Genomic DNA, 27586 nt, shown 5'->3' on the forward strand with positions numbered 1-27586 from the left:
GTTATCTTAACAATTTGTGGGTTCGAGCCCCGCGTCGGGCTCTGTGCTGACAGCTCAGAGCCTGGAGCCTGCTTCAGATTCTGTGTCTCCCTTTCTCTTTGCTCCTCCCATGCTCGCTCGCTCGCTCTCTCCCTCAAAAATAAACATTAAAAAAACATTTTTTTAAAAATATTGGGACATATTTTCCATTTCATTTTTCTCAGAATATCATAATACCCTAGATATTATGTCATTTCACTCCTGTGTGTAGCCAAAAAGCAATGGACATTTTCTTATGTAACCAAAATGCTATTATGTAATTTAACAAGATTGACAGTATATTTTTGGTATCATCTGATATACAGTCCATAATTAAATTTCTCTTATTATTTAAAATGTCTTTTTATAGTTGTTTGTTCAAAAGAGGTTCTAGGCAAAGTTTATTCCTTGATTGCCATGCCTCTTCTTTTTTCTAGTTTTTATTTAAATTCTAGTTAGTTAACATACAGTGTAATATTAGTTTCAGGAGTAGCATTTAGTGATTCATTACTTACATACAACACCCAGTGCTCATCATAAGTGCCCTGCCTCTCAAATCACTATTAAAGTAGAGCAGGCTTCCCCTTCTTTGTTCCTGCCATTGACTTGTTAGAGTGTAAGTCAGTTTTCCTATAGACTGTCACACATTCCAGATACTAGTTTGGTTTCTTGTGGTGTCATTTAACTTGTTTTTATATACCCTGTATTTCCAGTGCGCTATTATGGAATTATAATTATGCTATAAATACAGTTCAGGTATATGTATTTATTTTAAAGCTAAAAACCATTTTTGGAGGGAGCGGGTCAAAATAATATATGTGCATGGTTCAAATGGATCATAACAAAAAGTAACAGATGTGTCTCACTTTCCCTTATTCCTATCCTTTTTTCCAAAAACAACCTCTTTGAATCATTTTTCATTTCAGATCTTCTGATGATTTCTTTTGTATCTCCATGTAATACTCTTACATTGATCTTTTTTGAATTGGCAACTTCAAACATCATCTACTGAGTTCCTGCCATGATAGAGAACTTAACTCATTTATAGAACTCTCTCTCTTTCTAAGATGTAGGCTTCTCAGAATTTTTATATTACTGTTCTTAGTCTCTACACTAAACAACATACATAAACATCCTTTTGTTTTTCTGTCATTTATAGACGGTATCTCTTGAATTTCCATTCTGTAAGGTAGAGACTTTTAATTCTTTCATCCTTCCCTCCACCTTTTTTGTTTAAGATTTTATTTTTAAGTAATCTCTATACCCAGCATGGGGCTTAAACTCACAACCCCGGGATCAAGAGTTGCATGCTCTATGGACTGAGCCAGCCAGGCACCCCTTCTCTCCACCTTTTTATCTCTGTTTCACACCTCTGTCAGCTTGTATGCTTTTATATTGTCATATTGGTTGTATGTACCCTTTATTCTGTAGTCCTGGTTATCTTTTATTATTTGTCTATGTATTCTTAAAGTCAAAATGCGGTAAACAGTGTTATAAGTCTTATATGTATATGTACTTTTCTGAGTTTCTGTTATATCCTTCAAAATAAGGAGAGGGTAGAAAGAAAATTTATAAAGAAAATTATGTGACGTATCATCTGTTCATAATACTCAACTGCTCAAAACTCTCCAGTCGATTTCCAGCGTACTTCTAGTGAACGCCAAGGCCTTGTTGCTTCCAGGCCCTGTGATTTGGCGCAAGCGGCTCTCTCCAGTTTCATCCTGTACTGTGGTCTCTGTTACGCATATTTGTTCTAGTCACACTCATCTCTTTGCTGTTCCTCGAGTACACCAAGTCCGCCTCTGCCTTGTATGTTTTATGCCTTCTCCTCAGAACTCTTACTCCATATAACTGTAAAGCTTACCTCCACATTTCATTTAGCTCTACGTATTACCAGGACTTGATATTTCCTGTCTGTGTTTGATAATAGCCATTCTGGTATGCATGAGCTGATCTCTCACTACTGTTTTGATTTCCATTTCCCTCATGATTAGTGATGTTGAGTAGCCTTTCATCTATTTATTTGGCCATTTGTATATCTTTGGAAAATGTCTATTTAGATTCTTTGCCCTTAAAAATCAGATTATTTGGGGTTTTTTGTTGTTATTGTTAACTGATTATATGAGCTCCTTATATATTTTAGATATTAGCCCCTTGTCAAATTATGGTTTGCATATATTTTCTCCAATTCTTTAGGGTTCCTGTTCATTTTGTTGATTTCTGTTGCTGTGCAGAAGCTTCTGAATTTGATTTAGTCCCACTCGTTGATTTTTGCTTTTGTTGCTTGTGCTTTTGGTGTCATATCTAAAAAAATGACTACCCAGGTCAAGGAGTTTTTCACTGTTTTTCTTCAGGTCTTATGTTTATAAGTCTTATCCATTTCTTTCTTTCTTTCTTTCTTTCTTTTTTTTTTTTTTTGCTTTTATTTATTTCTTTATTTTTGTCTTTTTTTTTTTTTTGTCTTATCCATTTCAAGTTAAATTTTTTTATTTTGTATGTGAACATCCAGTTTTCCCAAAACCATTTATTGAAAAGACTGTCCTTTCTCCATTCAATATTCTTGGATCCTTTGTTGTAAATTAATTGACCACATATGTATGGGTTTTTTGGGCTCTGTAGTCTGTTGCATTGGTCTGTGTGTCTGTTTTTATGTCAATACCATATTATTTTGATTACTGTAACTTTGTAATATAGTTTAAGTCAGAAGTGTGATGCCTCCAGCTTTGTTTTTCTTTCTCTGTGGTTCCATACAAACTTTAGGTTTGTTTTTTCTCTTTGTGTGAAAAATGCCGTTGGAATTTTAATAGAGATTGCCTTGAGTCTATAGATGGCTTTGGGTAGTATGGACATTTTGATAAAATTAAGACTTCCAGTACATGAACTCAGCATATCTATTTATTTGTGTCTTCTTCATTGTCTTTCATCAATATTGTGTAGATCTCAGTGTACAGATATTTTACCTCTTTGGTTAAATTTATTCCTAAGTATTTTATTGTTTTAGATGCTATTTTAACTTGGCATTAAATAGTTGATTATTAGTATGTAGATATGTGAGTGATATTTGTTTGTTGATTCTATATCTTGAAACTACTAAATTCATTTATTAGTGCTAACAGTTTGTTGGTGGAATCTTCAGGGTTTTCTATGTATAAAGATCATGTCATCTGCCAGCAGACACCATTTTACTTCATCATTTTCAATTTGGATGCCTTTTGTTCTTTCTCTTGCCTAATTGTTCTGGCCACGACTCCAGGACTATGTTAAATAACAGTGATGAGAGTAGTTACCCTTCTCTTGTTCCTAATCTCAGAGGAAAAGCTTTCAGCTGTTCACCATTGAGTATGATGTTAACTGTGGGCTTGTCATATACAGCCTTTAAATTGGTGAGATAATATTCCTTCTATATTTAGTTTGTTGAGAATTTTTATCGTGAAAGATGTTGACTTTTGTCAGATGTTTTTTTCTATATATATTGAGGTGATCATATGATTTTTATCATTCATTATATTAATGTGGTATATCACATTTATTGATTTGTGTATACTGAGCCATCCTTGTATCTCAGGGCTACATCCCACTTAGTCATGCTGTATGATCCTTTTAATGTGCTGCTGAATTTGATTTGCTAGTATTTTGTTGAGAATATTTATATGTACATTCATCAGGAATATTGGCATGTAGTTTCCTTCTGTTGTAATACCTTATCTGGCTTTGGTGTTAGAGTAATGCTTGCCTCAGAAAATGCATTTGGGCATGTACCCTCCTCTTCAGTTTTTTGGAAGAGTTTGAGAAGGATTGGTGTTTATTCTTTAAATGTTTGGTAAATATTTAAAGCTCCTGAGGCCATTTGATCCTGGGCTTCTCTCTCTCTCTCTCTCTCTCTCTCTCTCTCTCTCTCTCTCTCATATTTATTGTTGAGAGAGCAAGAATTTCAAGCAGCCTCTCTCTCAGTGCAGAGCCCGATATGGGGCTCAAACTCTCGAACTGTGAGATAATGACCTGATCCAAAATCAGGAGTTCAACCGAATGAGCCACCTACACACTCCTTTTTTTTGTTTTTTTTTTTAAAGGTTTTTGATTACTGATTCAGTCTCCTTACTTGTTAGTGGCCAATTCAGAATTTTTATTTTTTCATGATTCAGGTTAGGTAGGTTATACTGAAAAGTAAGTTGTCTAGTTTGTTGGTGTGTAAGAGACTGTGTTCTCTTACAGACCTTTGTATTTCTGTGGTATCATTTGTAATCTCTTTTATAATTTTATTTATTTGGATCTTCTCTCTTTTTTCCTTGCTAAGTCTAGTTAAAGGCTTGTCATTTTTTTTCTTTTCAAAAAACCAACTGTTAGTCTTATTGATCTTTTTTATTGTTTCTGTATTCTTTATTTCATTTATTTCTGCTCTGATCTTTGTTGTCTCCTTTCTTCTGCTAACTTCGGGTTTAGTTTGTTTTTCTTTTTCTATTTCCTTAATGTGTTAAGTTCTGTTGCTTTTTTGTGATCTTTCTTTTTTCTTACATAGGCATTTATTGCTATAAAATTCCTGCTTAGAACTGTGTTTGCAGCATCCCATGTGTTTTATTTCCATTTTTGCTTATTTCAAGATATTTTTTTCTGACCCATTAGTTGTCCAAGAGTGTATTATTTAATTTCCATATGTTGGTGAAATTTCCAGTTTTCCTTCTGTTTAATTTCTAGTTTTCACCATTATGGTCAGAAAGATACTTAGTATGCCTTAACTCTTTTAAAATTTGCTAATATTTGTTTTGTGATTTAGCATGATTTATCCTGGAGAATGTCCTGTGTGCACTTGAGAGGAATGTCTGTTCTGCTGTTTGATGAACTATTCTGTGTATGTCTAAATCTTGATCTAAGGTGTAGTTCAATTCTAGTGTTTTCTTATTGATTTTCTGTCTGTATGATTTATCCATTGTTGAAAATGGGTTATTGAAGTCTGCTGTTGTTTCATCTGTTTCTCCTTTACATCTGGTATAGTAATTTAAAAAAACGTTTAGACATTCTAGTAGAAATCTAGTGATACCGTGTTGTTGTTTTAACTCTCTGTCCTGTTTTTGCATATTTGTCTGTATTGCACCAACTTTCTAAACTCACTTATTAGTTCCAGTACTTCTATTGTCTTTTTAATATTCTGAAGACTTGGTACAGAATTCTCATTATTTAATTATTTTTAAATGTTTGGCAGAATTCACCAGTAAAGCCACCTGGGCCTTGAGTTTTCTTTGTGGAAAACTCTAACTATAATCCCCTAATAAAAATAGATTATATTTTGAGTGAATTTTGTTTAGTATGTGTGTTTCAAGGAGTTTGTCAATTTCATCCATGTTGTTGCATTAATGGCATAAAGTTGACCATAGTGTTCCGTTAATGTTTAGGTATTTGTAGAATATGTAGTTAGTGATGGATATCACCTTTCTCATTTCTCATATTGATAATATGTTACCCTGACCCCCCCTTTTTTTCTTGATTAGTCTGACAAAATGTTCATTAATTTTATTTGTCTTGTCAGAGAATCAGCTTCTAGTGTTTTTGTGTATGTTTCTTTTTCTTCTTTTTTTTTTTTTTTTTCTGGTTTCTGTGGTTTCATTGATTCCTGCTCTGATACTCATTCTTTGTAATCTGATGCTGACTTTGGGTTTTACTTGTTCTTTTTATAATTTTTTTTAATAGAAGCTGAGGTCACTGATAGGAGACCTTTATCTTTTCTAATATAGGTACTTTAGTGTTATAAGTTGATTTCTAAGTACAGATTTAGTTGCAACCCATAAAATGAGATATGTTGTGCTTTCATTTTCATTCAGTTCAAAATACCTTCTAATTTATTACGTAATTTCTATTTTGAGCATCTGTTATTTTATAGTTTCCAAATATTTCTTTGTGTTAATGATTTTCATTTAGTTTCATTTTGGTCAGAAAACATACTCTGTATTTAGTTGAAATCTTTTAAAAATATTAAGATTGGTTTTATGGCCCATAAGTATTTTCTATACTGGTAAATAGATTTTTGTGTACTTAAGAAGAAGGTGTAGGGGCGCCTGGGTGGCGCAGTCGGTTAAGCGTCCGACTTCGGCCAGGTCACGATCTCGCGGTCCGTGAGTTCGAGCCCCGCGTCGGGCTCTGGGCTGATGGCTCGGAGCCTGGAGCCTGTTTCCCATTCTGTGTCTCCCTCTCTCTCTGCCCCTCCCCCGTTCATGCTCTGTCTCTCTCTGTCCCAAAAATAAATAAAAAACGTTGAAAAAAAAATTAAAAAAAAAAAAAAGAAGAAGGTGTAGGGGCACCTGGGTGGTTCAGTTAGTTGAGTGTCCAACTCTTGATTTCGGTTCAGGTCATGATCTCAGGGTCATGGGACTGAGCCCCATGTCGGGCTGCATGCTGGGTGTGGCACCTGCTTAGAATTCTCTTTCTCTTTCCCTCTGCCCCTCTCCCCTGCTTGCTTTCTCTCTTTCTTTCTGTCTCTCTCTCTCTCAAAAAAAGGGGGATGTATATTCTGCTGTTTTTCAGTTGTTGCAGATGTTATAGTAAATTTGGTCGGTGTTATTCTGTCTTGACTGAAAGTGGAATCTTTTTTTTTTTATTTAGATACAGTTCATATGCCATACAATTCACCCACTTTAAGTGTGCAGTTCAGTTTTTTTTTAGTATGTTCATAAAGTTGTACCGTCCACCGCTAATTCCAGTATATTTTCACCACCTGACAAAGAAAGTACATAGCAGTTATCATTCCCTCCCATTCCCCCTCCACCTAGCTGTTGGCAATCACTAATCTACTTTCTGTCTCTACAGATATGCCTGTTTTAGAATTTTGAAATAAATGGAATCCTATAATATGTGACCTTTCAGATTGGCTTCCTTCACTCAGCATAATGTCTTCAAAGTGTATCCGTGTTGCAGCTTGTGTCCACTGTGTATTCCTGTTGCTGCTGAGTATTTCCTTGTATACATATTTTGTTAGGAGCAAATGGATAGTGACATTTTGTTTATGCATTCTTTCAGAAATGTTGGGGTTGCTTCCCTATTTGGCTCTTAGGAGTAACGCAGCTCTGGTTTTTGTGTACACGTTTTTGTTTGGGCCATGTTTTCAATTCCCTTGGATATATCCTTGTTGTAGAATTGCTGGGTCATAGGGTCGCTCTGTTTCAGTTTTTGAGGAACTGCCAACCTGTTTAAATAGCAGCACAATTTTGCATTCCTACCAACAATGTATAAGGATTCCAATTTCTTGACAATCTAGCTAACTTACTATTTTGTGTCATTTTTTTTTTTTTTTAATCATTATAGCCATCCTTCTGGGCGGGAAGTGGTAATTCATTGTGGTTTTAATTTTCATAAAGATTGATACCTGTGTTTCCTTCTAAGTTTTATAGTTTGGGCTCTTACATTTAGGGTTTTTTTTTAGCATTTTCAGTTAATTTCTGTATGTGGTGTTCCTTTCCTTGCGTATATCCAGTTGTCTCAGCACTATTTTTTGAAAAAATATTCTTTTTCCTTAGAATGGTCTTAGATCCGTTGTCAAAAATTACTTGGCCATAAATGTACAGGTTTATTTCTGGACTCCAATTCCATTCCATTGATTTAAATTTGTGATCATGACAATACCACACAGCCTTGATTACTATAGCTCTGAGTAAGTTCTTTTAATTTTTTTTTTAAGGTGGCCTGGTTTTATGTTTCTGGGTACAAAATGAATCAATTAAAATAAATTTAAACAATAAAATTTAAAGACTCCGTCATTTCATCGTGAATTTACAGAATGTTATATTTACTAAACAGCTGTATTTTCAATAGGTAAAGTGGTAAATACTGCTTATCATAGATGCAACTTTATTAGTGATAATAAATTTTGAACCGTCAGTTAACTGAAAGATGGCATACTTGTTTTTATGTCCAGCTTAAATTTACATTTTGTTTTCTTTTTAGGTTAATACAATCTGTTGGAATGAGACTGGAGAATATATTTTATCTGGCTCAGATGACACCAAGTTAGTAATTAGTAATCCTTACAGCAGAAAGGTAAAGTGGTTTAAAAAATCTATCATTTCATGAGAAAAATTAAGCTAAAAATTAAGAAACTGTAAATGATTATGGAATGGCCATTTGTAACAAAATATCCTTCTTATTTTGCTACAGTTATATAATTTGGAAGTTATTATATGAATATCCCTTAGTCTTCTTAGGAAAGCATTAGATTTCACTGGGCTTTTGACTCCAGCAAATTTGAATATGCTTCACTGTATCCACCTGGGTAAAATTGCCAAAAGTAACATTATCTCAATAAATCATTCTTTGGGAGGAAAAGGACAGTGTGATTTTTTTTTTTTTTCTTTCATGCTCAAAAAATCTACCCTTCAGCCAAGTGGTTTAAGATATTATCAGTTTGAAAAAACAGTATTTAGGTTCTAGTGAAATGCTTCATGATATCTACTACCGTAAACTGACATATAATACTGAGTTTTAGGATTATTTCTCATTTTTAGTGGCTCTTCTCTCTATATGGAGAAACCATACACCTATTTTTTTTTTAATTTTTTTTTTTTTAACGTTTATTCATTTTTGAGAGAGAGAGAGACAGAGCATGAACGGGGGAGGGTCAGAGAGAGAGGGAGACACAGAATCCGAAACAGGCTCCAGGCTCTGCGCGAGCCCGACGCGGGGCTCAAACTCACGGACAGCGAGATCATGACCTGAGCTGAAGTCGGCCGCCCAACCGACTGAGCCATCCAGGTGCCCCCAGATACACCTATTTTTGTATCAGTGAGAACTTGGTAGATTGTCAGACCAAACACTCATTTAAAATGGTAGCAACCTGGGGTGCCTGGGTGGCTTAGTCGGTTAAGCGCCTGACTTCGGTTCAGGTCATGTCTCACGGCTCTTGAGTTTGAAGCCTGCATCAGTTTCTCTGCTGACAGCTCAGAGCTTGGAGCCTGCTTCGGATTCTGCGTCCCTCTCTTGTTCTGCCCCTCCCCCACTCATAGTCTGTCTGCCTGTCTGTCTCTCTCTCTCTCTCTCTCAAGAATAAATAAACATTAAAAAATTTTTTTAAATAAAATAGGAACCTTAAGAATAAATTATTCACATATTTCTTGTTTTTCCACATTTAAACAGTTAAGATATTCTAATAAATGTTTGTGGTCCTTCAGTCTGAATGAAGTTCATATTGAAGATATTCTTGATTAAGAGACAGGTCATAGTTTTGTTTCAGAAATAGCTTTACTTAATTGTCCTGACTTAGCAGAGGGAAACTTGATATTTTCAAATCCTACTTGTTTTAGGTCTGCAATTACTAGGTCTTTTAAGGTGCCTGGACCCAATTCCAGTGTGGAGCTTGGGGCCTGGCTCAGTGGCATGTTGAAAGCATTCTCATCTCCCAAATGTGGAGGCCTTCTGAAAAAGGCCAAAAAGCTGTCTTCTTGGGTTTTTATGGAGGCTTCATTACATAGTCCATGGTCCTGACTGACTGTCTTTAATCACTGACCGAGTCAACCTCCAGCCCCTCGCCACTCCCAAGTTGCAGCTCTCTAATCTTACGGCTGCCCTTTCTTGCAACCAGTTGCCACCCTCTGGTGGATTCCAAAAGTCACCTCCATTGATAACAAGACACCCATGTCACCTTTATGTCTCTGAAGCATTTTCAAAAACCATTGAGCAAGACCAGCTATATCAGAGAAATAGATTTTGGTCATCTGAATGACCAAAGATTTATTTATTTATTTTTTAAATGTTCGTTTGTTTTGAGTGGGGGGTGGGGGGGGGTGGGGAGGGGCAGAGAGACAGAGAATCCCAAGCAGGCTCTGTGCTGTGAGTAGGGCTCGGGCTCCATACCATGAACCATGAGATCATGACCTGAGCTGAAATCAAGAGTCAGATGCTTAACCAACTGAGCCACCCAAGCACCCCAAAGGTATATTTCTTATAAATCATTATATCGTACTAGGACAACCTTTTTGTTACGATAGAGGAAATGTCCCGGAATGATGTAATGATGTATGTTTGGAATGCTTTTTGACCCATCACTCTCAGAATTTTAATGCTAACAGTATTCATAGTAGTTGTGTAGACACACACCAATGGAATAATCTTTTTGTTTTTGAAAAGATGCAGAGCTTCACTTTTTTTTAATTGTATTAAAATACACATAACGTAATACTAACTATCTTAATCATTTTTAATGTTTGTGTTCGGTGACATTAAGTATATTTACATTGTTGATGTTATCAGCATATCAGGCTACAGAACTATTTTCATCTTGCAAAACTGAAACTCTGTACCCATTAAACAAGAACTCCTTTTTCTTCCCTCCTCCCTCCAGTCCTTGGCAACCACCGTTCTCCTTTTTGTCTCTATGAATGTGACTACTTCAGATACCTCATATAAGTGTTTATATGATATTTGTCTTTTTATTACTGCATATTTCACTTAGCATGATGTCTTTAACGTTCAAACATGTTCCAGCGTGTGTCAAGATTTTCTTTTTTAAGCCTGAATATTCTATTGTATGTACATACCACATTTTGTTTATCCATTTATCTTTCAGTGGACACTTGTGTTACTTCTACCATTGTGATATTGTGAATAATGGTACTATTATGAACATAGGTGTTCACCTCTCTCTTCAAGTCCTTGCTTTTGATTATTTTGTCACCATACTCAATGGAATAATTTTTAGTAGGTCTTGTTTCTTCTTTATTTGCTTATTTTTGTAAAGAGGACATTCACTTTGATGGCATGGTTCCCAATAGAATATGTATATTTAAAAAGTGCTTACTCCTTCTCGTTGCCAGTTTAAGAAATGAGTAATCAGATAATACTTTTAAAAAGTTTAAATGTAACAAGACTTTATCTTTTTCATGTAGTGGTCTTCATAGATCCAAATTTGCTATCGGAAATAGTAAAAAAAATATATAAACATAGATGATTAATTACATAGGAAAATAGACAGTTTTTAATATTTGTTTATTTATTTATTTAGAGAGTGCATGAGCAGGGGAGGGGCCAAGGAGGAGGGAGAGAATCCCAAGCAGGCTCCGTATTGTCAGCACAGAGCCCCGCATGGGGCTCAATCTTACGAACCATGAGATCCTGGCCTGACCCTAAATCAAGAGTCTGATGCTGAACTGAATGAGCCACCCAGGTGCCCAAAATAACGTTTTTTGATCCTGAGTCAAATATTATCTGTTCTTAGAGTTTGACTTTATTTTTGAGGTCATGGAAAGACCTCATGGAAAGATGACCTCATTAATCATGGAAAGATTAATGCAAATAGAATTTTGAAATGTTTATTTTTTTACAGAGTAAGAGTTTGGAGGCATACCTTATTGATGGTGACTTCTTAGTTGTATGTGTCATCTGTGTCAAATGTATAAAATGGAGACGTTTCTTTTTCCAATAATTATAGTCTAATTTACTTGAACCCATCCTCCCATTGAAAACAACTAAAATATTCTTGATTAAAGACTTTAAAAATTATTGTAAAGAAAAAAATTGTCCTGAAAGTAACAAAGAACTGCCTTGATAGTAAGGGATTATCAGTCCAAAATGTAGGGAAAAGTGAATCCAGAGAAGTGAGCATGAGAGCCACTTTCTCCCTGAAGATATTTGTTAGTCCAGGCATATATAAACTTTAATCTTGATGGCCTTGAAGGTCAAGGTAGACAGAAACAAAGCTTAGGACCCAAATCAGGTATGGATTCCTATAGCAGACCCTGCAAAGCATGCTGGGACACCCCTCCTGGCACACCTCAAAAACCGAAGGAAGGTAGCCTTGTAACACCTAATATAAAAGAAATCCTGAGTGTACCACGTATGCAAAATTTTTCTTGATTTGGTTTCAGCCAGCCCCCTGGGTGACTCTGTCAGTTAAGTGTCTGACTTCGGCTCAGGTCATGATTTTGCAGTTTGTGAGTTTGAGCCCCGCATCAGTCTCCCTGCTATCAGTACAGAGCCCACTTCAGATTCTCTGCCACCCTCTCTCTCTGCCCTTCCCCTGCTTGTTCTCTCTCTCTCTCAAAAATAAATAAACATTAAAAAGTTTATAATAAATCTTAAAAAAATAAATCTTCATTTAATAAAATCCATCTCAATTTATGAACAATATGTGACATGTCAATACATCTATTTGTGTATCTGGTGCTTTTGTTTCTGAAGCTATGCGTAAGCCATGCATAAATCATGAATTGTTAGAATGATGTCTGCTGAATGTGACTAAAGCAAAGCCAGAGGCCTATCAGATGAAGAAACCAATACATACACTGTATGTAGTGACTTTTATATAGTTAGCTACTTGGTAAGCCATGCTTACCAGGTATTTTATACCTGACAGAGTTAAAGGCTGTCATACCTATCTTGTTTAAAAGATTTACATTAATTATTTTCTGTTATTTTTTTTTTTTACCTTAATCTATCAGATCTTAGTGTCTTACGCTTAGAGGAATGAAAGATTTTGAAGGCATTTAACAGACAAATTTTGTTCCCCATTGGCTTTGATTGATGGAGGTGCAAAAAACACCCCCTTTTTTTCTTTGACCCTAATTATATGTGCATTATATATGTAAGACATACTGCGTAGTAATTTATGGTTCTCAGTAAATTCTTATTTTGGCCATAACCTTATAACCTAGGTCTTAAATAAAATGAGGTGATTTAAATATTCAAATTGGTCGAGGTAAATAGCTGCTAATATTCATTACAGATTTATGTTATGATTTGGTGTGGTACTCTCTGTTAAGAATTTGGCAGTTAGTGTCACACAGTAAATACTCACTTAAAACCAAACCCAATATAAAGTTGAAATATATTTTCCTAACTTTGTTTTAAAATTTTAAAATGTAGGGAAAATTTGAAAAAATAACACAGTGAGCATCCACAAATAGATTTTTTTTTAAGCACTTGAGCATAAGTTGGAGGCCTCATGCCTTTCATGAATACTTTGGTATATATCTACTAAGAACAAGAACGTTATCCTATTTTTTTATGTATACCAAAGAGATCAAACAAGGTCATACTCTGACTCATTTCAGGTCTCATACCGTAAACATGCTGTGTCCTTTTCGTGATATATTTTGTCATGTTTTTCCATTTTTATCCTTTTTATTAGCGATTTCTCTATTTTTTTTAAGTTTATTTTTTTGAGAACGAAAGAGGAAGAGGGTGCATGTGCGCTCACACAAGCAGGAGAGGGGCAGAGAGAGGGAGACACTGAATCCAAAGCAGAGAATGTGAAGCAGGCTCCAGGCTCTGTCAGGGCAGAACCCGACATGGGGCTTGAACTCATCAACCATGAGCCAAAGTCGGACACTCAACCTCCTCAGCCACACAGGCACCCCAATGATGACTTCACTGTTTAAAATGTCCCTAGCCTAGGTATCATGCTGAAGTATTATCTTGTGTTTCTAAGCACAAGAAGCCTGGGATATTTCTCGTGGAGAAACTATATTAAATAAGCTTCATGTAGGCATGAATTATAATGTTGTTGGCCATGAGTTCAATGCTAATGAATCAACAGTATACAATAAATAAGGTCTTTAATTTTTTTTTAATGTTTGTTTATTTTACAGACAGAGACAGAGTGTGAGTGGAGGAGGAACAGAGAGAGAGAGGGAGACACAGAATCCGAAGCAGGCTCTAGGCTTCGAGCTGTCAGCACAGAGCCTGACGTGGGGTGCAAACCCACAAACCATGAAATCACAACCTGAGCCGAAGTCGGATGCTTAACAAGCTGAGCCACCTAGGTGCCCCAGTGAGGTCTTTAAACAGAAACATATAAAACAAGGCTGTGTAGGGGCGCCTGGGAGGCTCAGTTTAAGGTCTGATTCTTGACTTCGGCTCAGGTCATGATCATGGTTCAGGGGATCAAGCCCAACATGGGGCTCTGTGCTGATGGCGTGGGATTCTCTCTCTCCCTCTTTCTCTGCCCCTTCCCCCTAACACACCCTCTTTCTCTCAAAATAAATAAATAAACATTAAACAATATTAAAACAAGGCTATGTATTGATTGAGAAAAATGTTGTGGCCAGAGGCTCAAAGGAACCTAACCATGTGTTTCCCTAGGAGCAGTGATTCAGTACTTATTAACTCAGTATTTGTGCTGACTTTATAAAACATAACTATCAGGAATGATGAGAATCGACTGTATGCTATTATTTATATGATACATATATGATTTTCTACATTACACATGCACATATGTACATATGGTCTGTACTCACCTTTCCTCGTTTTTTCATCATTCTGTCACTGCCATTCCTCCTTCAACCCAAGCTCCATCCGTCTTTTCATTTAGTCCTTGTATTTGCTCAGTCTCCTTTACAACCATTTGTCTGATGTTTTCTTTATGAGTAGATTAAAATTAAACATTTTAGCTAAAAATTCTCCACAAATTACATTGTGTCGTACATGATATTAGTCTGTCCTCTTATTGGTGATAAGTTTGATCTTTCCATTTTGCAGATGTGCTGACCTTTTGTAATTAATAAGATGTTTGTGAAGTGGTATTTTGAAACTGTGTGAATATTCTCTTTCATAACAGTCTTAGAGTGATTTTAGTGTTGATTCTTGCCTTAATCAGTTCTTAAAATGTAGTTACAAAATAGTGATTTTTGATTGTCATTCCTTCTACATTTTTAAATTGACATTTTTCTGTAATAAGAGCATTTCCTTTGTCCCTAGCATTTTTTGGAAAAATCACTTTTAGGATAATAGATTTTTAAAGTTTATTTATTTATTTTGAGAGAGAATAGGGGAGGGCAGAGAGAGAGGGAGAGAATCCCAAGCAGGCCCCCCACTGTCAGCACAGAGCCCAATTCAGGGCTCGAACCCATGAACCGTGAGGTCATGACCTGAGCCAAAACTAAGAGTTGGATACTTAACCGACTGAGCCACCAAAGTGTCCCAAGGGATTACAGACTTTTAAAAATTCAATATATTATAATCTATTACTGATACAGTTTTCTTTTAAGTTTATTCATTTATTTTGATAGAGCATGTAAGCAGGGGAGGGGCAAAGAGGGGGAAAGAGAATCTCAAGCAGGCTCTGCACTGACAGTGCGTGGGGCTCTAACCCACTAACTGTGAGATCATGACCGGAGGCAAAGTTGGACGCTTAACTGAATGAGCCACCCAGGTGGCTGATACACCGATACACTTTTTGATGCTTGAATTGCCTCAGTTTGTTCGGTGGGACATTTAAAGCCAACTTTGTGTCATGTTTTGACATGCTGTTACATTTTTCAACACATTTTTTTAAAGCACACCAGATACTCACATTGCACTAAATTCTCATTGTGCGTACATTGTTGGGATGTACCGTAACTCATTTAATAAGTCTCCTGTGTTTTGCTGTTGTGACTAGCTCAGTACATAATTTTGTGCATTTTTTCTTGTATTGTTGGAGGTGTATCTTAAGGTGAATTCCTAGAAATGGACTTGTCTGGTCAAAGTGTAAACACATGTATGGTTTTGAGAGGTACTGCTCAATTCCTCCCCGTTGGTCTTGTACCATGTAGTTCCACAGAAATGCCGAAGAGCCCGTTCCCCATAGGCTCGCTTACATAGTGTGTTGTCAAACTGGGGAATTTTTGCCAATCTGAAAAGTGAGAATTAGTTTGTTAGTAGCTTTGGTTTGCATTTTCGTTATGAACAAAGTTGGGTGTTTTCTCACATGCTTTTTTTTTTAAATTTTTTTTTTAACGTTTATTTTTTTTTTGAGACAGAGAGAGACAGAGCATGAACGGGGGAGGGGCTGAGAGAGACGGAGACACGGAATCCAAAACAGGCTCCAGGCTCTGAACTGTCAGCACAGAGCCCGACGCGGGGCTCAAACTCATGGACCGCGAGATCATGACCTGAGCCGAAGTCGGAAGCTTAACCGACTGAGCCCCTCAGGTGCCCCTTTTCTCACGTTCTTAAGGGCTATTTGTATACCCTTCAGTGAACTATCTATTTGGATCTTTTGCCCATTCGATTAAAAAAACTCAGGTTTTGGGGCACTTGGGTGGCTCAGTCGGTTAAGCGGCCGACTTCGGCTCAGGTCATGATCTCGCAGTCTGTGAGTTTGAGCCCCGCGTCGGGCTCTGTGCTGACAGCTCGGAGCCTGGAGCCTGTTTCAGATTCTGTGTCTCCCTCGCTCTGGCCCTCCCCTGTTCATGCTGCCTCTCTCTGTCTCAAAAATAAATAAACATTAAAAAAAATTTTTTTTAAAAACACAACAGGTTTTGTTGAGTTTCTTTCTCTCAATTTTTAAGAACTATTAGGAGAGTTGGTCATATTTCTGCAGTGTATGTTGCAAATATTTGAATATTTATTTAAAACTTTATTTCTGTGGGCGCCTCGGTGGCTCACTCGGTTGAGTGTCTGACTTTGGCTCGGGTCATGATTTCACGGTTCGTGGGTTTGAGCCCCGTGTCAGTCTCTTTGCTGACAGCTCAGAGCATGGAGCCTGCTTCCGAGTCTATGTCTCCCTGTCTCTCTGCTCCTCCCCTACTCATGCTCTGTCTCTCTCTCTCTTAAAAATAAATTAAAAAAAAAAAAAAAAAAAAACCACATTTCTGTCACAGGAATTTTTAGTCTTTATAATTAAGGAATTAGATGTTGGGACTTCTGCCGTAGTTTCATCTGTACCATTTCATTATTTTGATTTCATGATTCATTTAAATTCAGTTTACTTTTATTTCTTTATCCTGAAAGGGAATAGCTTAAAATTTATCTAGTAAACAGTTTCAAAAGTCAGGATGGTCCTTTCTCCCCACCCCTGTACCCTCTCTCTAATCCTAAAAGTAACTTGTTGAAAGTAGATTATCTGAAAAATACAGGAAAATATTTTTAGAATAATAAAAATCATCTTCTCTGTCTCTATATATAATGGTCCTTTTTTTTTATTTACTGGGATTTTATGAATGAGCAGCTACACCAAATAGGTGGAAATATGTACATTTAATTTTCACAGTAGTATTCCTGTTGATGATACTTCTTCATACATCAGAAAAAAAAAGAAAATATCTGAGATTGTGATTTTTTTAAATTATAATCTTTTGGAATCAAATTATAATTTGAAAAAGAATTTTAAGGTTTGTTTATTTTTGAGAGAGAGCGAGCCACAGGGTGTGAGGGGAGGACGGGCAGAGAGAGAGGGAGACACAGAATCTGAAGCAGGATCCAGGCTTTGAGCTGTCAGCCCGGAGCCCTGTTGTCGGGCTCGAATTTGAACCGCGAGATCATAACCTGCGCTGAAGTCGGATGTTTAACCGACTGAGCTACCCAGGCGCCCCTCAGCTAACCATTTTTTTATTGAGATAAGAATGTTAATGAAAATTTACTCCTGACCAAGATTATATTAAATATGAATGTTACTTTCTAAGAAATAATAAATTACCAAGAACTTCTTTCTTTCTCTTTGTGTTTTAGGTTTTGACAACAGTTCGTTCCGGGCACCGAGCGAATATATTTAGTGCAAAGTTCTTACCATGCACAAATGATAAGCAGATTGTTTCTTGCTCCGGGGATGGAGTAATATTCTATACCAATGTTGAGCAAGATGCAGAAACCAACAGACAATGCCAATTTACGTGCCATTATGGAACTACCTATGAGGTACAGTTTTACTGTGATTATATATATACGATCACATGTAAGTGTGTGCTTTTGTGTAAGTATGTATGTATGTGTAATTTTGTGTATGTATACATTCATGCATATGTAGAAACAGAAATTAGTGACAGACTACCTAGATTTGAGTAAAGTGCTTGAGAGCATGTATGTTGATAGCCTTGTGAATAAAGAAATAAAATGTAATAGTAATAGGGTTTGTAATTGCAAACAGATGTCAGCCTTTAAAAATTCTTCTCTGTTACTGTGCTACAAACTTGTATACTAGGCTTCAGTGTCTTAAACACTTTATCAGTGTCTCACATAAAGTCATTGATGGCATGCTTACCAAATGTTCCCCGGGCAGAAAGAATGCTAGTACACAGGCAAAAGAATCAGATTCCTAAAGGGCATTAATAAGCTCAAGCCCTCACCTGAATTAAGTGAGGTGAAATGAATTTAAGACTCAATTATACAGCTTAACTTGGTTCAGAAAAATTGCTTATTCTACAGAATGCTCTTTTAAAATCTTTTTGTGTCATTTCTTTGTATCAGAACATTCATTGGTTTCCCATTATTTGTGTTAACTTGATGTATCTTTTTCCGTGATTTGAATTTCAGTTCTCTGGTAACCTCATGTTTTGGTGTGTATTTAAAGAAGTAGTATATAGCTAGATTTGATTTTCTCATCCATTCTCACAATTTTGGCCTTGAACTGGAGATTTTAGTCAATTTACATTTATTGTGAAAAATGATATATTTGGATCTACTAATATATCTTATTAATTGCTTTCTCTTTCTGTTTTTTTTTTTCCTCTATACATTCCCCACTAGTCTTTTTTCTTCTTTTGAAATTGTTTGAGGATTTTGCTTTCTATTTTGTTTCTGCTACTTGCATGGAAAATAGACCTTCCTGTTTTAAAAATTAGCAACAAAGTCTAAAATCAATAAATACCTTTGCCCTTCTCTGAATAAAGCCCTTTGGAACATTGTAATCTCTTCATCCCTTGTCTGAGTTCATATGTTTATATTGTTCTGAATTTAGTTACATCTTTTCTCTCATGAATGAAATATTAATCATTGTCTTGTTAGTTAGTATTTGTTTACTAATACCTTTGGCTCTTCCACCACAGATTTTTCCATGTGGGGTCATTGTGTATATAAAATACATTCTTTATGAGTTTCTTTTTGTGCAAGTTTGTTATTAGAAACAATTTTTGTTTCCAATTATCCTTTCCTTCCTTCCTTCCTTCCTTCCTTCCTTCCTTCCTTCCTTCCTTCCTTCCTTCCCTTTTCGTCTTTTTCCAGAAAATGAAGACTTTCATACCAATTCTTCACAGGTAGTTTTGTTGGATATAGACTTCTAGTTTGATAGTTATTTTATTTCAGATGATATTCTACTGTATTCTGACTTCATTGTTGAAGTTGAGAACTCAATCATCAGTCTAATTGTCATTTCTGTTTGGTTAATGTGTCTCTCTGCCTTGACTGCTTTTAATTGTATTTTTCTTTGTTGTTTTTCCCGTCATTAATGTCACCACCATGTTTTTAGATATAGATTTCCTTTTTATTTGTCATAGTTGGAATTTACTGATGTTTTGGTCTGAGAAACTGGCATCTAGAAAAATGTGGGAAATTTGCAGTCAATAGGTCTTTGGTTATTCTTTACCAAATGGAGAGTTTTTTTCTTCTGGAATTCTGATTAGATGTATGTTGACCTTATTCCATCTACCATTAAACTTTTTTTTTTTTTAATTGAAGTACAAAACACATAGGAAAAGTATATAAATCCTAAGTATATAGCTTGGTAAATTATCATAAAGTAAATCTATGCATGTAGCGACTATCTAAGTTAAGAAATATGAAAGCATTAAGTATCCCCAAAGCCCCCTCATTCCGATATTTAATAATTTGTGAAATTCATCTATGTTGGATACAACTCTAATTTGTTCATTGCTGTGTAGTATTCCATTGTGTGAATGTACCATGATTGATGGATTGTTCTACTGTTGATGAAAATTTTAAATTTGATTTCCAGTTTGGAGAACATTCCTTCACATGATTTTAAGTACATAAATGCATATATACTTCATTGGGTATGTACTTAGAAGTAACTTGCTTGGCCATAGGATATTTATTTATTTTAAATGTTTATTTATTTTTGGGAGAGAGTGCAAGTGGGGAAGGGGCAGAGAGCAAGGGGGACAGAAGATCCAAAGCAGGCTCTGTGCTGACAGCAGAGGGCCCAATGTGGGGCTGAAACTCACAAACTGTGAGATCATGACCTGAGCCAAAGTCAGATGCACAATCAACTGAGCCAGCCAGATGGCCACATATTTGTTTGTTTCAGAGATATTACCAAATAATTTTGCAAAATAATCATAACAACTTATATTCCTGCCAATAGCATACAGGAGTTTCTATTGTTGCTCATCTTTGCCAACATTTGGTATTACTGATTTCTCATTTTGGGAGTTTGTGTAGTGTCATTTTATGTTTCAAATGCCTTTCCCTGTTGATACTGCTGGAGTTGATCATCTCTTCATATGTCAAGTGCCTATTCAAAATTCCAGTCGTTCTATTGGGTTTTTCATCTTATTTCATTATTTTTTGATTTATAGGAGTTTCTTAATGTCTTCTGCATATAGACCTGCCTTTTCCTACTCTGTGGTTGTATTTTCACTTTCCTAATGGTGTCTTTTGTTTTGTTTTGTTTTGTTTTGTTTAATGGATTTATTCATCACTTATGTATAACTCCCAGTGCTCATCCCAACAAGTGCCCTCCTTAATGCCCATCACCCATTGTGCCCACTCCCCCCACCTCTCCCTAATGGTGTCTTTGGATGAAGACATGTTTTTAATATTGTCTAATATATTAGTCTTTTCCTTTATTATTAGTTAGTGCTTTCTGCATCCTGGTCAGAATATTTTTTCCTGTCTCGAGGTTATGGAGATATTCTTCCATTTTCCCTTTTAAAAGTTTATTGTTTTGGGGCACCTGGGTGGCTCAGTCGATTAAGCGCCGACTTTGGCTCAGGTCATGATCTCACAGTCTGTGAGTTCAAGGCCCTCATCGGGCTCTGTGCTGACAGCTCAGAGCCTGGAACCTGCTTTGGATTCGGTGTTTCCCTCTCTGTCTCCGCCTCTCCCCTGCTCATGCTCTGTCTCTCTCTCAAAAGTAAACATTAAAAAAAAAATTTTTTTTTTAAAGTTTATTGTTTTGTCTTTGCATTTAGATCTTATAATTCACCTGGATTTGATTTTTGTGGTAGCATGAAGTAGGAGTAAACTTTTTTTCTCCATATGGATTTTTATATTAATGTAACTTATTTTCTTGGAAAATTAAATCAGAATCCCAAACAGCATACAAAGGGGCATTCCCTTTAAGGACATTTGAATAATATATATATCCATTTGCCAAGGGTGTTTTTGTTGAATGCGTATACAATGTAGTTAGAATCCATTTTTTTTTTTTAAACCAAACTCTATCCATTGAACAATTCTGCTCTTCCCTTTTCCCCCAGCCCCTGACAACCTCCGTTTTACTTTCTGTTTCTGAGTTTTAGATACCTTGTGTAAGCAGAATCATGCAGTATTTTGTCTTTTTGTGACTGGCATAATGTTCGCAAGGTTCATCCATATCAGTCTATGGCAGGATTTCCTTCTTTTTTAAGGCTTATTCCTCTCTGATTGTATGTGTGTAGCATACAGTCCATTTCCTCATTTACTCATCAGTGGACATTTGGGCTGCTTCCACCTCTTGGTTATTGTGAATAATGCTGCAATGAACCTAGGGGTGCAAATACATCTTTGGGATTCTGTTTTCAATTTTTTGGATGTGTATACCCAGAGGTGGGATTGCTGGGTCATGTGATAAATCTACTTTTAATTTTTTAAGGAACCTCCATATTGTTTTCCATAGTAGGTGTTCCATTTTACAGTCCCAACAACAGTGCGTAAGGGTTCCAGTTTTTCCACGTCCTTGTTTTCTATTTTCTGGGTTTTTTTTCCAGGAGTGACCATTTTATTTTGATTTTATTTTTTTTAATGTTTATTTATTCTTGAGAGAGACAGTAAGATAGAGCATGAGCAGGGGAGGGGCAGACAGAGAGGGGGACACAGAATCTGAAGCAGGCTCCAGGCTCTGAACTGTCAGCACAGAGTCCCAACGCGGGGCTCAAACTCATGAACCCTGAGATCATGACCTGAGCTGAAGTCCGAGGCTCAACCTGTTGAGGGGATGACCATTTGAATGGGTGTGAGGAGATACCTCACTGTGGTTTTGATTTACATTTCCTTAATAATTGGTGATGTTGAGTATCCCTTTTTGTGTTTGTTGGCCATTTGTATATCTTCTTTGGAGAAATGTCTATTGAAGTCCTTTGCCTGTTAAAAAAAATTTTTTTTAATGTTTATTTTTGAGAAAGACAGAGTCAGTGGGGAGGGGCAGAGAGAGAGGGAGACACAGGATCTGAAGCATGAATAATCCTTTTAACGTGGTTTTTTTTTTTTTTTTTTTTGTATTCTGTGAAGAGTTTTATATAAGTATTCATCAGGGATATAGTCTATAGTTTTATTTTCTTTTAGTATCTTTGTCTGGTTTGGGTATCAGAATAAAGCTATCCACATAGAATGAATTCGGAAGTGTTCCTGTTTCTTCAGTTGTTTTTTTTTTTTTTTTTTGAAGGTTTTGAAAAGGATTGGTGTTAATTCATTCTTTCTTTCTTTCTTTCTTTCTTTCTTTCTTTCTTTCTTTCTTTCTTTCTTTCTTTCTTTCTTTCCTTATGTTTATTTTTGAGAGAGAGAAACAGAGCATGAGCAGGGGAGGGGCAGAGAGAGAGAGGGAGACACAGAATCCAAAACAGGCTCCAGGCTCTGAGCTATCAGCACAGAGCCTGACCCGGAACTCAAACTTGGGAACGGCAAGATCATGACCTAGGCCGAAGTCAGACACTCAACCAACTGAGCCACCCAGGCACCCCCTGGTGTTAATTCTTTAAATGTAGGTAAAGTTCCTCAGTGAAGCCATCTGGTTCTGGGTTTTTCTTTGTTGGCATGTTTTTGATTACTGATTCTATCTCCTTACTATTTACAGGTTTGTTCAAATTGTTTATTTCTTCATGATTTAGTTTTGATAGGTTGTATGTTGCTAGAAATGTATCCATTTCTTCCGGGTTTTTCCATGTGTTGTTGTATAATTATTCATACAAGTCTCTTAAGATGCTTTTTATTTCTGTGACATAGTTAGTAATGTCTCTTCTTTCATTTCTGATTTCTGTTGAGTCTTTTCTCTTTTTTTCTCAGTCTAGGGAAGAGTTTGTCAATATTGAAGATCTTTTTAAAAAACCAACTTTCAGGGGGGCCTGGGTGACTCAGTCATTTAAGCACCCAACTCTTGATTTCGGCTCAGGTCATGATCTCAGGATTCATGAGATTCAGGAGCCTGTTTGGTATTTTTTTTCTCTGCCCCTCCCCCTCTTGTGTTTTCTTTCTCTCTCTCACTTTCAAAATAAATATTTCAAAATAAATATTTCTCATATTTCAAAATGAAAAAACCAACTTAGTTTCATTGATATTTTCTATCTTTCATTTCCTTTATTTCTGCTATAGTCTTTATTATTTCCTTCCTCTTCTAACTTTGGGTTTAATTTGTTGTTGTTTTGTTAGTTCTTCGAAGTGTAAATTGTTGGTTGAGATCTTCCTTATTTTTTAATGTAGGTATTTACTGCTATAAACTTCCCACTTGGTAGTGTACTGTTTGCTTAAAGTACAGATAGGGAAGTACTTTCTATTACCATTTTACCATTTTTTTCTGTGTGTCTTATAATGATTTTATTAGTCTTGTTTTTATGTTTTCAATGATTTTCTTTTTTTTGTATTGACATTCTTTGATTCCTTTCCTTTGTGCATCTTCCACAGATGTTTTCATTGTGGTTAAAATAAGGATTATGTAAGACATTTTAAAGTTATAACAACTTATCTTAAACTAGTAACAACTTGGGGGTGCCTGGGTGGCTCAGTCAGTTAAGCGTCTTCGGCTCAGGTCATGATCTCACAGCTTATGGGTTCGAGCCCCACATTGGGCTCTGTGCTGACAGCTCAGAGCCTGGAGCCTGTTTCAGATTCTGTGTCTCTCTCTCTCTCTCTCTCTCTCTCTCTCTCTGCCCTTCCCCCGCTCACACTCTGTCTCTCTCTCCCAAAAAATAAAAATAAACACTGAAAAAAATTAAAAAAAAAAACTGGTAACAACTTAACTTCAGTCACATACACAAATTACTCCATTACATCCTTCCCCCACTTTATTTTATTTTTTTAAAGTTCATTTATTTATTTTGAGGGAGAGAGCATGAGCTGGGGAGGGGCAGAGAGAAAGGGAGACAGAACCTCTAAAGCACAGTCCATGCTGTCAGTGCAAGCCCAATGTGGGGCTTGAACTTGTGAATCACGAGCCATGACCTGAGCCAACATCAAGAGTTGGATGCTTAATGGACTGAGCCGCCACCTAGGTGTTCCTCCTTCCCCCCTTTTATTTTCACTGTCACATATTACATCTTTGTGTATGTTGTATTCATTGACTTTAGTGTTACAATAATTTTAACGCTGTTATCCTTTAAACGCTATGCCCAAATTAAAAGTGATTTACACATCATGTTTACAAAGATTTCTGTAGTTGTCTATTTACCTTTCCCAGAGAACTTTATATTAAAAATTTTTTTTCAATATTTATTATTGAGAGAGAGAGTGAAAGCACAAGTGGAGGAGGGGCAGAGAGAGAGAGACAAACACACAGAACCCAGAGCAGGCTTGGCACTGTCGGCACAGAGCCCGACGCGGGGCTCGAACCCACAAACTGTGAGGTCATGACCTGAGCTGAAGTCGGATGCACAACTGACTGAGCCACTCAGGTGCCCCCAAACCTTTCTGTTTTTCTATGCTTGTGTGTTTTGCTGTCTGGTACTTTTTGTTTTAACTTGAAGGACTCCCTTTAGTAGTTCTTGGAAAGCAGATCTTGTGGTGATGGACTGACTCCCTCAGCTTTTGTTTATCAGGAAAGTCTTTCTTTCTTTTGTTTTGCTGGATATAGTATTCTTGGTTTGCACGGTTTTTTGGTGGTGGTTGTTGTTGTTGTTGTTATTGTTTTTCTTTCAGCACTTGGAATATATTATCCCATTCCCTCCTGGCCTGTGATGTTTGTGCTGAGAAATCCACTGATCTAATGGGAGCTCCTTTGTACGTGATGACTCACATTTCCCTTGCTACTTTCAAGATTCTCTCTTTGACTTTCGACAGGTTGCCTATAATATGTCTTAGTGTGGCCTCTTTGGGCTCATCATACTTGGAGTCCGTTGAGCTTTTTGAGTATGGCTGTCCATTTTCTTTGGGAAGATTTGGAAAGTTTATAGCCATTATTTTTTCAAACAAGCTCTCTGCTTCTCCCTTTTCTTCGTCTGGAACTTCCATATATATTGCTCAGTTTGTTGTGTTCTAGAAGTCTCTTAGGGTTTTCTTCACTTTCTTTCATTCTTCCTTTTTGTTCCTCTGACACAATAATTTCAAATGAGTTGTCTTCAGGTTTGTTGATTCTTCTTTCTGCTTGATCAAGCCTGATGTTGATCCCCTCTAGTAAATTGGTAAATGTTATTATATTCTTCATGTCTAAAATTACCATTTGCCTCTTTCTGCAGTTTTTACTTCACAGGTGATATTCTCCTTTTGTTCATGCAGTGTTTCTCTAGTTTCATTCAGTTGTCTATTTGTGTCCTCTTGTGATGCATTGAGCTTCTTTAGTACGATTAATTTGAATTCTTTTCTTAGGCAGTTCGTAGATCTTCATCTAATTAGGGTCAGTTACTGAAAATTTGTTTTGTTCCTTTGGGCTGTTACACTGTATCTTTGTGTGCCTCATTATTTTGTTGTTGTGGTTTTTGCTTTGGAAAAAATAGCCATCTTCTCCTGGTCTTTTTAGACGGGTTTTGTGTAGGGAAGGTCTTCACCAGTCAGCCCAGCTAGAGATTCTGGAGGTCCCTTAAACTTTTTATGAGGATGCATCTTCTCCGGTCCATTCAGAGAGATGGAATTTTCCATTCCATTCCACTCCCTTTTCCATCTGTGATCCTGCAAGGAAGCCACTGTGCTCTCTTTTGTTCTCTCAAGTTTTATCAATGCTGAGTCAGAAGAGACAGAAACTAGTCCCTTGGTAGCCCTCCTCCACCTGCCTGTAAGCTGGAATGTTGGACATACATTCCACTCTTCTCTTTCCTTTCCAGTGGAGAAGCTGCAAGTTGGGCTTTCCACCCCCCCGCTCCCCCCCGCACCCCCCCCCCCCGCACCCCCCAGTTTTGTGCTGTGCTGCCTTGGGGAAGGCGCTGGTGTGAATTGAAATGAAATAAGCTTTTCTTATTCTTTTCATTATGGCTGTACTTGGCTTTGAACTTTCCTGGTATATTGCTTTCTTAACTGGTCTTTGGTATTCTCATAAAGGCTTTTTGACTTTATACTGTTATTAAAAGCCAGTGTTTCTCTAGGGGAATGAGTTGAGGCATCCTGTTTTGCAGTTTTGCCGATATCACTCTCCATATGGATTTTACCCACCATCTTTTATGGTAAAGATTGTTTTCCCCGCTGTTGCTATTCAGTGTGCCATTAATCATAAATTAAGAGTTCATATGTGGATAGATCCATTTCTGTACTCTATTTTGCACCGTTGGCCTATTTGTACTTTTTAAAATACCAAACTGTTTTTTTTTTTTTTTTAATTTTTTTTTCAACGTTTTTTATTTATTTTTGGGACAGAGAGAGACAGAGCATGAACAGGGAGGGGCAGAGAGAGAGGGAGACACAGAATCAGAAACAGGCTCCAGGCTCCGAGCCATCAGCCCAGAGCCTGACGCGGGGCTCGAACTCACGGACCGTGAGATCGTGACCTGGCTGAAGTCGGACGCTTAACCGACTGCGCCACCCAGGCGCCCCATACCAAACTGTTTTAATTGCAATAGCTTTGTAATGAATCTTCGTATCTAGTAGAGTTACTGTTTCAAGATTCTTTGTGTCTCAGTATAACTTTTCAAACCAGCATATTGGTTTCCAACAAAAACAATTTGCTGGGGCACCTGGGTGCCTCAGTCAGTTAAGTGTGTGACTTTGGCTCAGGTCATGATCTCACGGTTCGTGAGTTTGAGCCCTGCGTGGGCTCTCTGCCGTCTGCGCAGAGCCGGCCTCAGATCCTCTGTTCCGCTCGCTCTCTGCCCTTCCTCTGCTTGCTCTCTTTGTCTGTCTGTCTGTCTCAAAATAAATAAACTAAAAAAACAAAAAGCAAAAAAAAATTTGCTGAAAGTTGGATTGTTATTATACTGAATTTAAAAATAAATACAGGGTAAACTAATATCTTAACAATTATTATATATTCTAATCAATGAAGATGATATAGTTTTGCATTTATTAAGGTTTCTAATTTCTCTCAATATTTTACAATTTTTATGTGGTGTTACTCTAGATTTCCTTAAATTTTTTAAGTATTTGGTATTTTGGTACAGTCATAAATGTTATCTTTTTAAGGATTTTAATTTTTAAATGTAGCTGTATAAAAAATGCAGTTGAGGGGCACCTGGTTGGCTTAGTCGGTAAGCATCCAACTCTTGCTTTTGGCTCAGGTCATGATCTGAGATGGAGCCCTGCATTGGGCTCTGTGCTGATAGTGTGGAGCCTGCTTGGGATTTTCTCTCTCTCTCTTTCTCTCTCTCTCTCTCTCTCTCTCTCTCTCTCTCTCTCTGTCTCTCTGCTCCTCCCCCATTCATGCGCATGCACACTCCCAAAATAAATAAATAAACTAAAAAAAAATACAATTGAGGGGCTCCTGGGTGACTCAGTTAGTGGAACGTCTGGCTCCTGATTTCAGCTCAGGTCATGATCTCAGGGTTGTGCGATCGAGCCCTGGGCCCTGTGCTGAGCGTGGAGCCTGAGATTCGCTCTGTTTTTTTCTTCT

General features: G+C 36.9%; 1 protein-coding gene across 8 annotated transcripts in view; it reads left to right on the top strand.

Moving 5' to 3' along the window:
• DCAF6 (DDB1 and CUL4 associated factor 6) overlaps window positions 1-27586 on the top strand; it is a 135614-nt gene that overhangs the window by 17711 nt on the left and 90317 nt on the right. For all 8 annotated transcript variants that reach the window (XM_058700366.1, XM_058700368.1, XM_058700370.1 and 5 more), the window contains exons 3-4: window positions 7948-8040; window positions 17425-17610. In XM_058700366.1, the coding sequence (XP_058556349.1) occupies window positions 7948-8040; window positions 17425-17610 (279 nt within the window). The remainder of the gene's footprint in view (window positions 1-7947; window positions 8041-17424; window positions 17611-27586) is intronic.

Source organism: Neofelis nebulosa, chromosome 15 (genome assembly GCF_028018385.1).
Source record: "Neofelis nebulosa isolate mNeoNeb1 chromosome 15, mNeoNeb1.pri, whole genome shotgun sequence".
NCBI classification, from domain to species: Eukaryota; Metazoa; Chordata; class Mammalia; order Carnivora; family Felidae; genus Neofelis; species Neofelis nebulosa.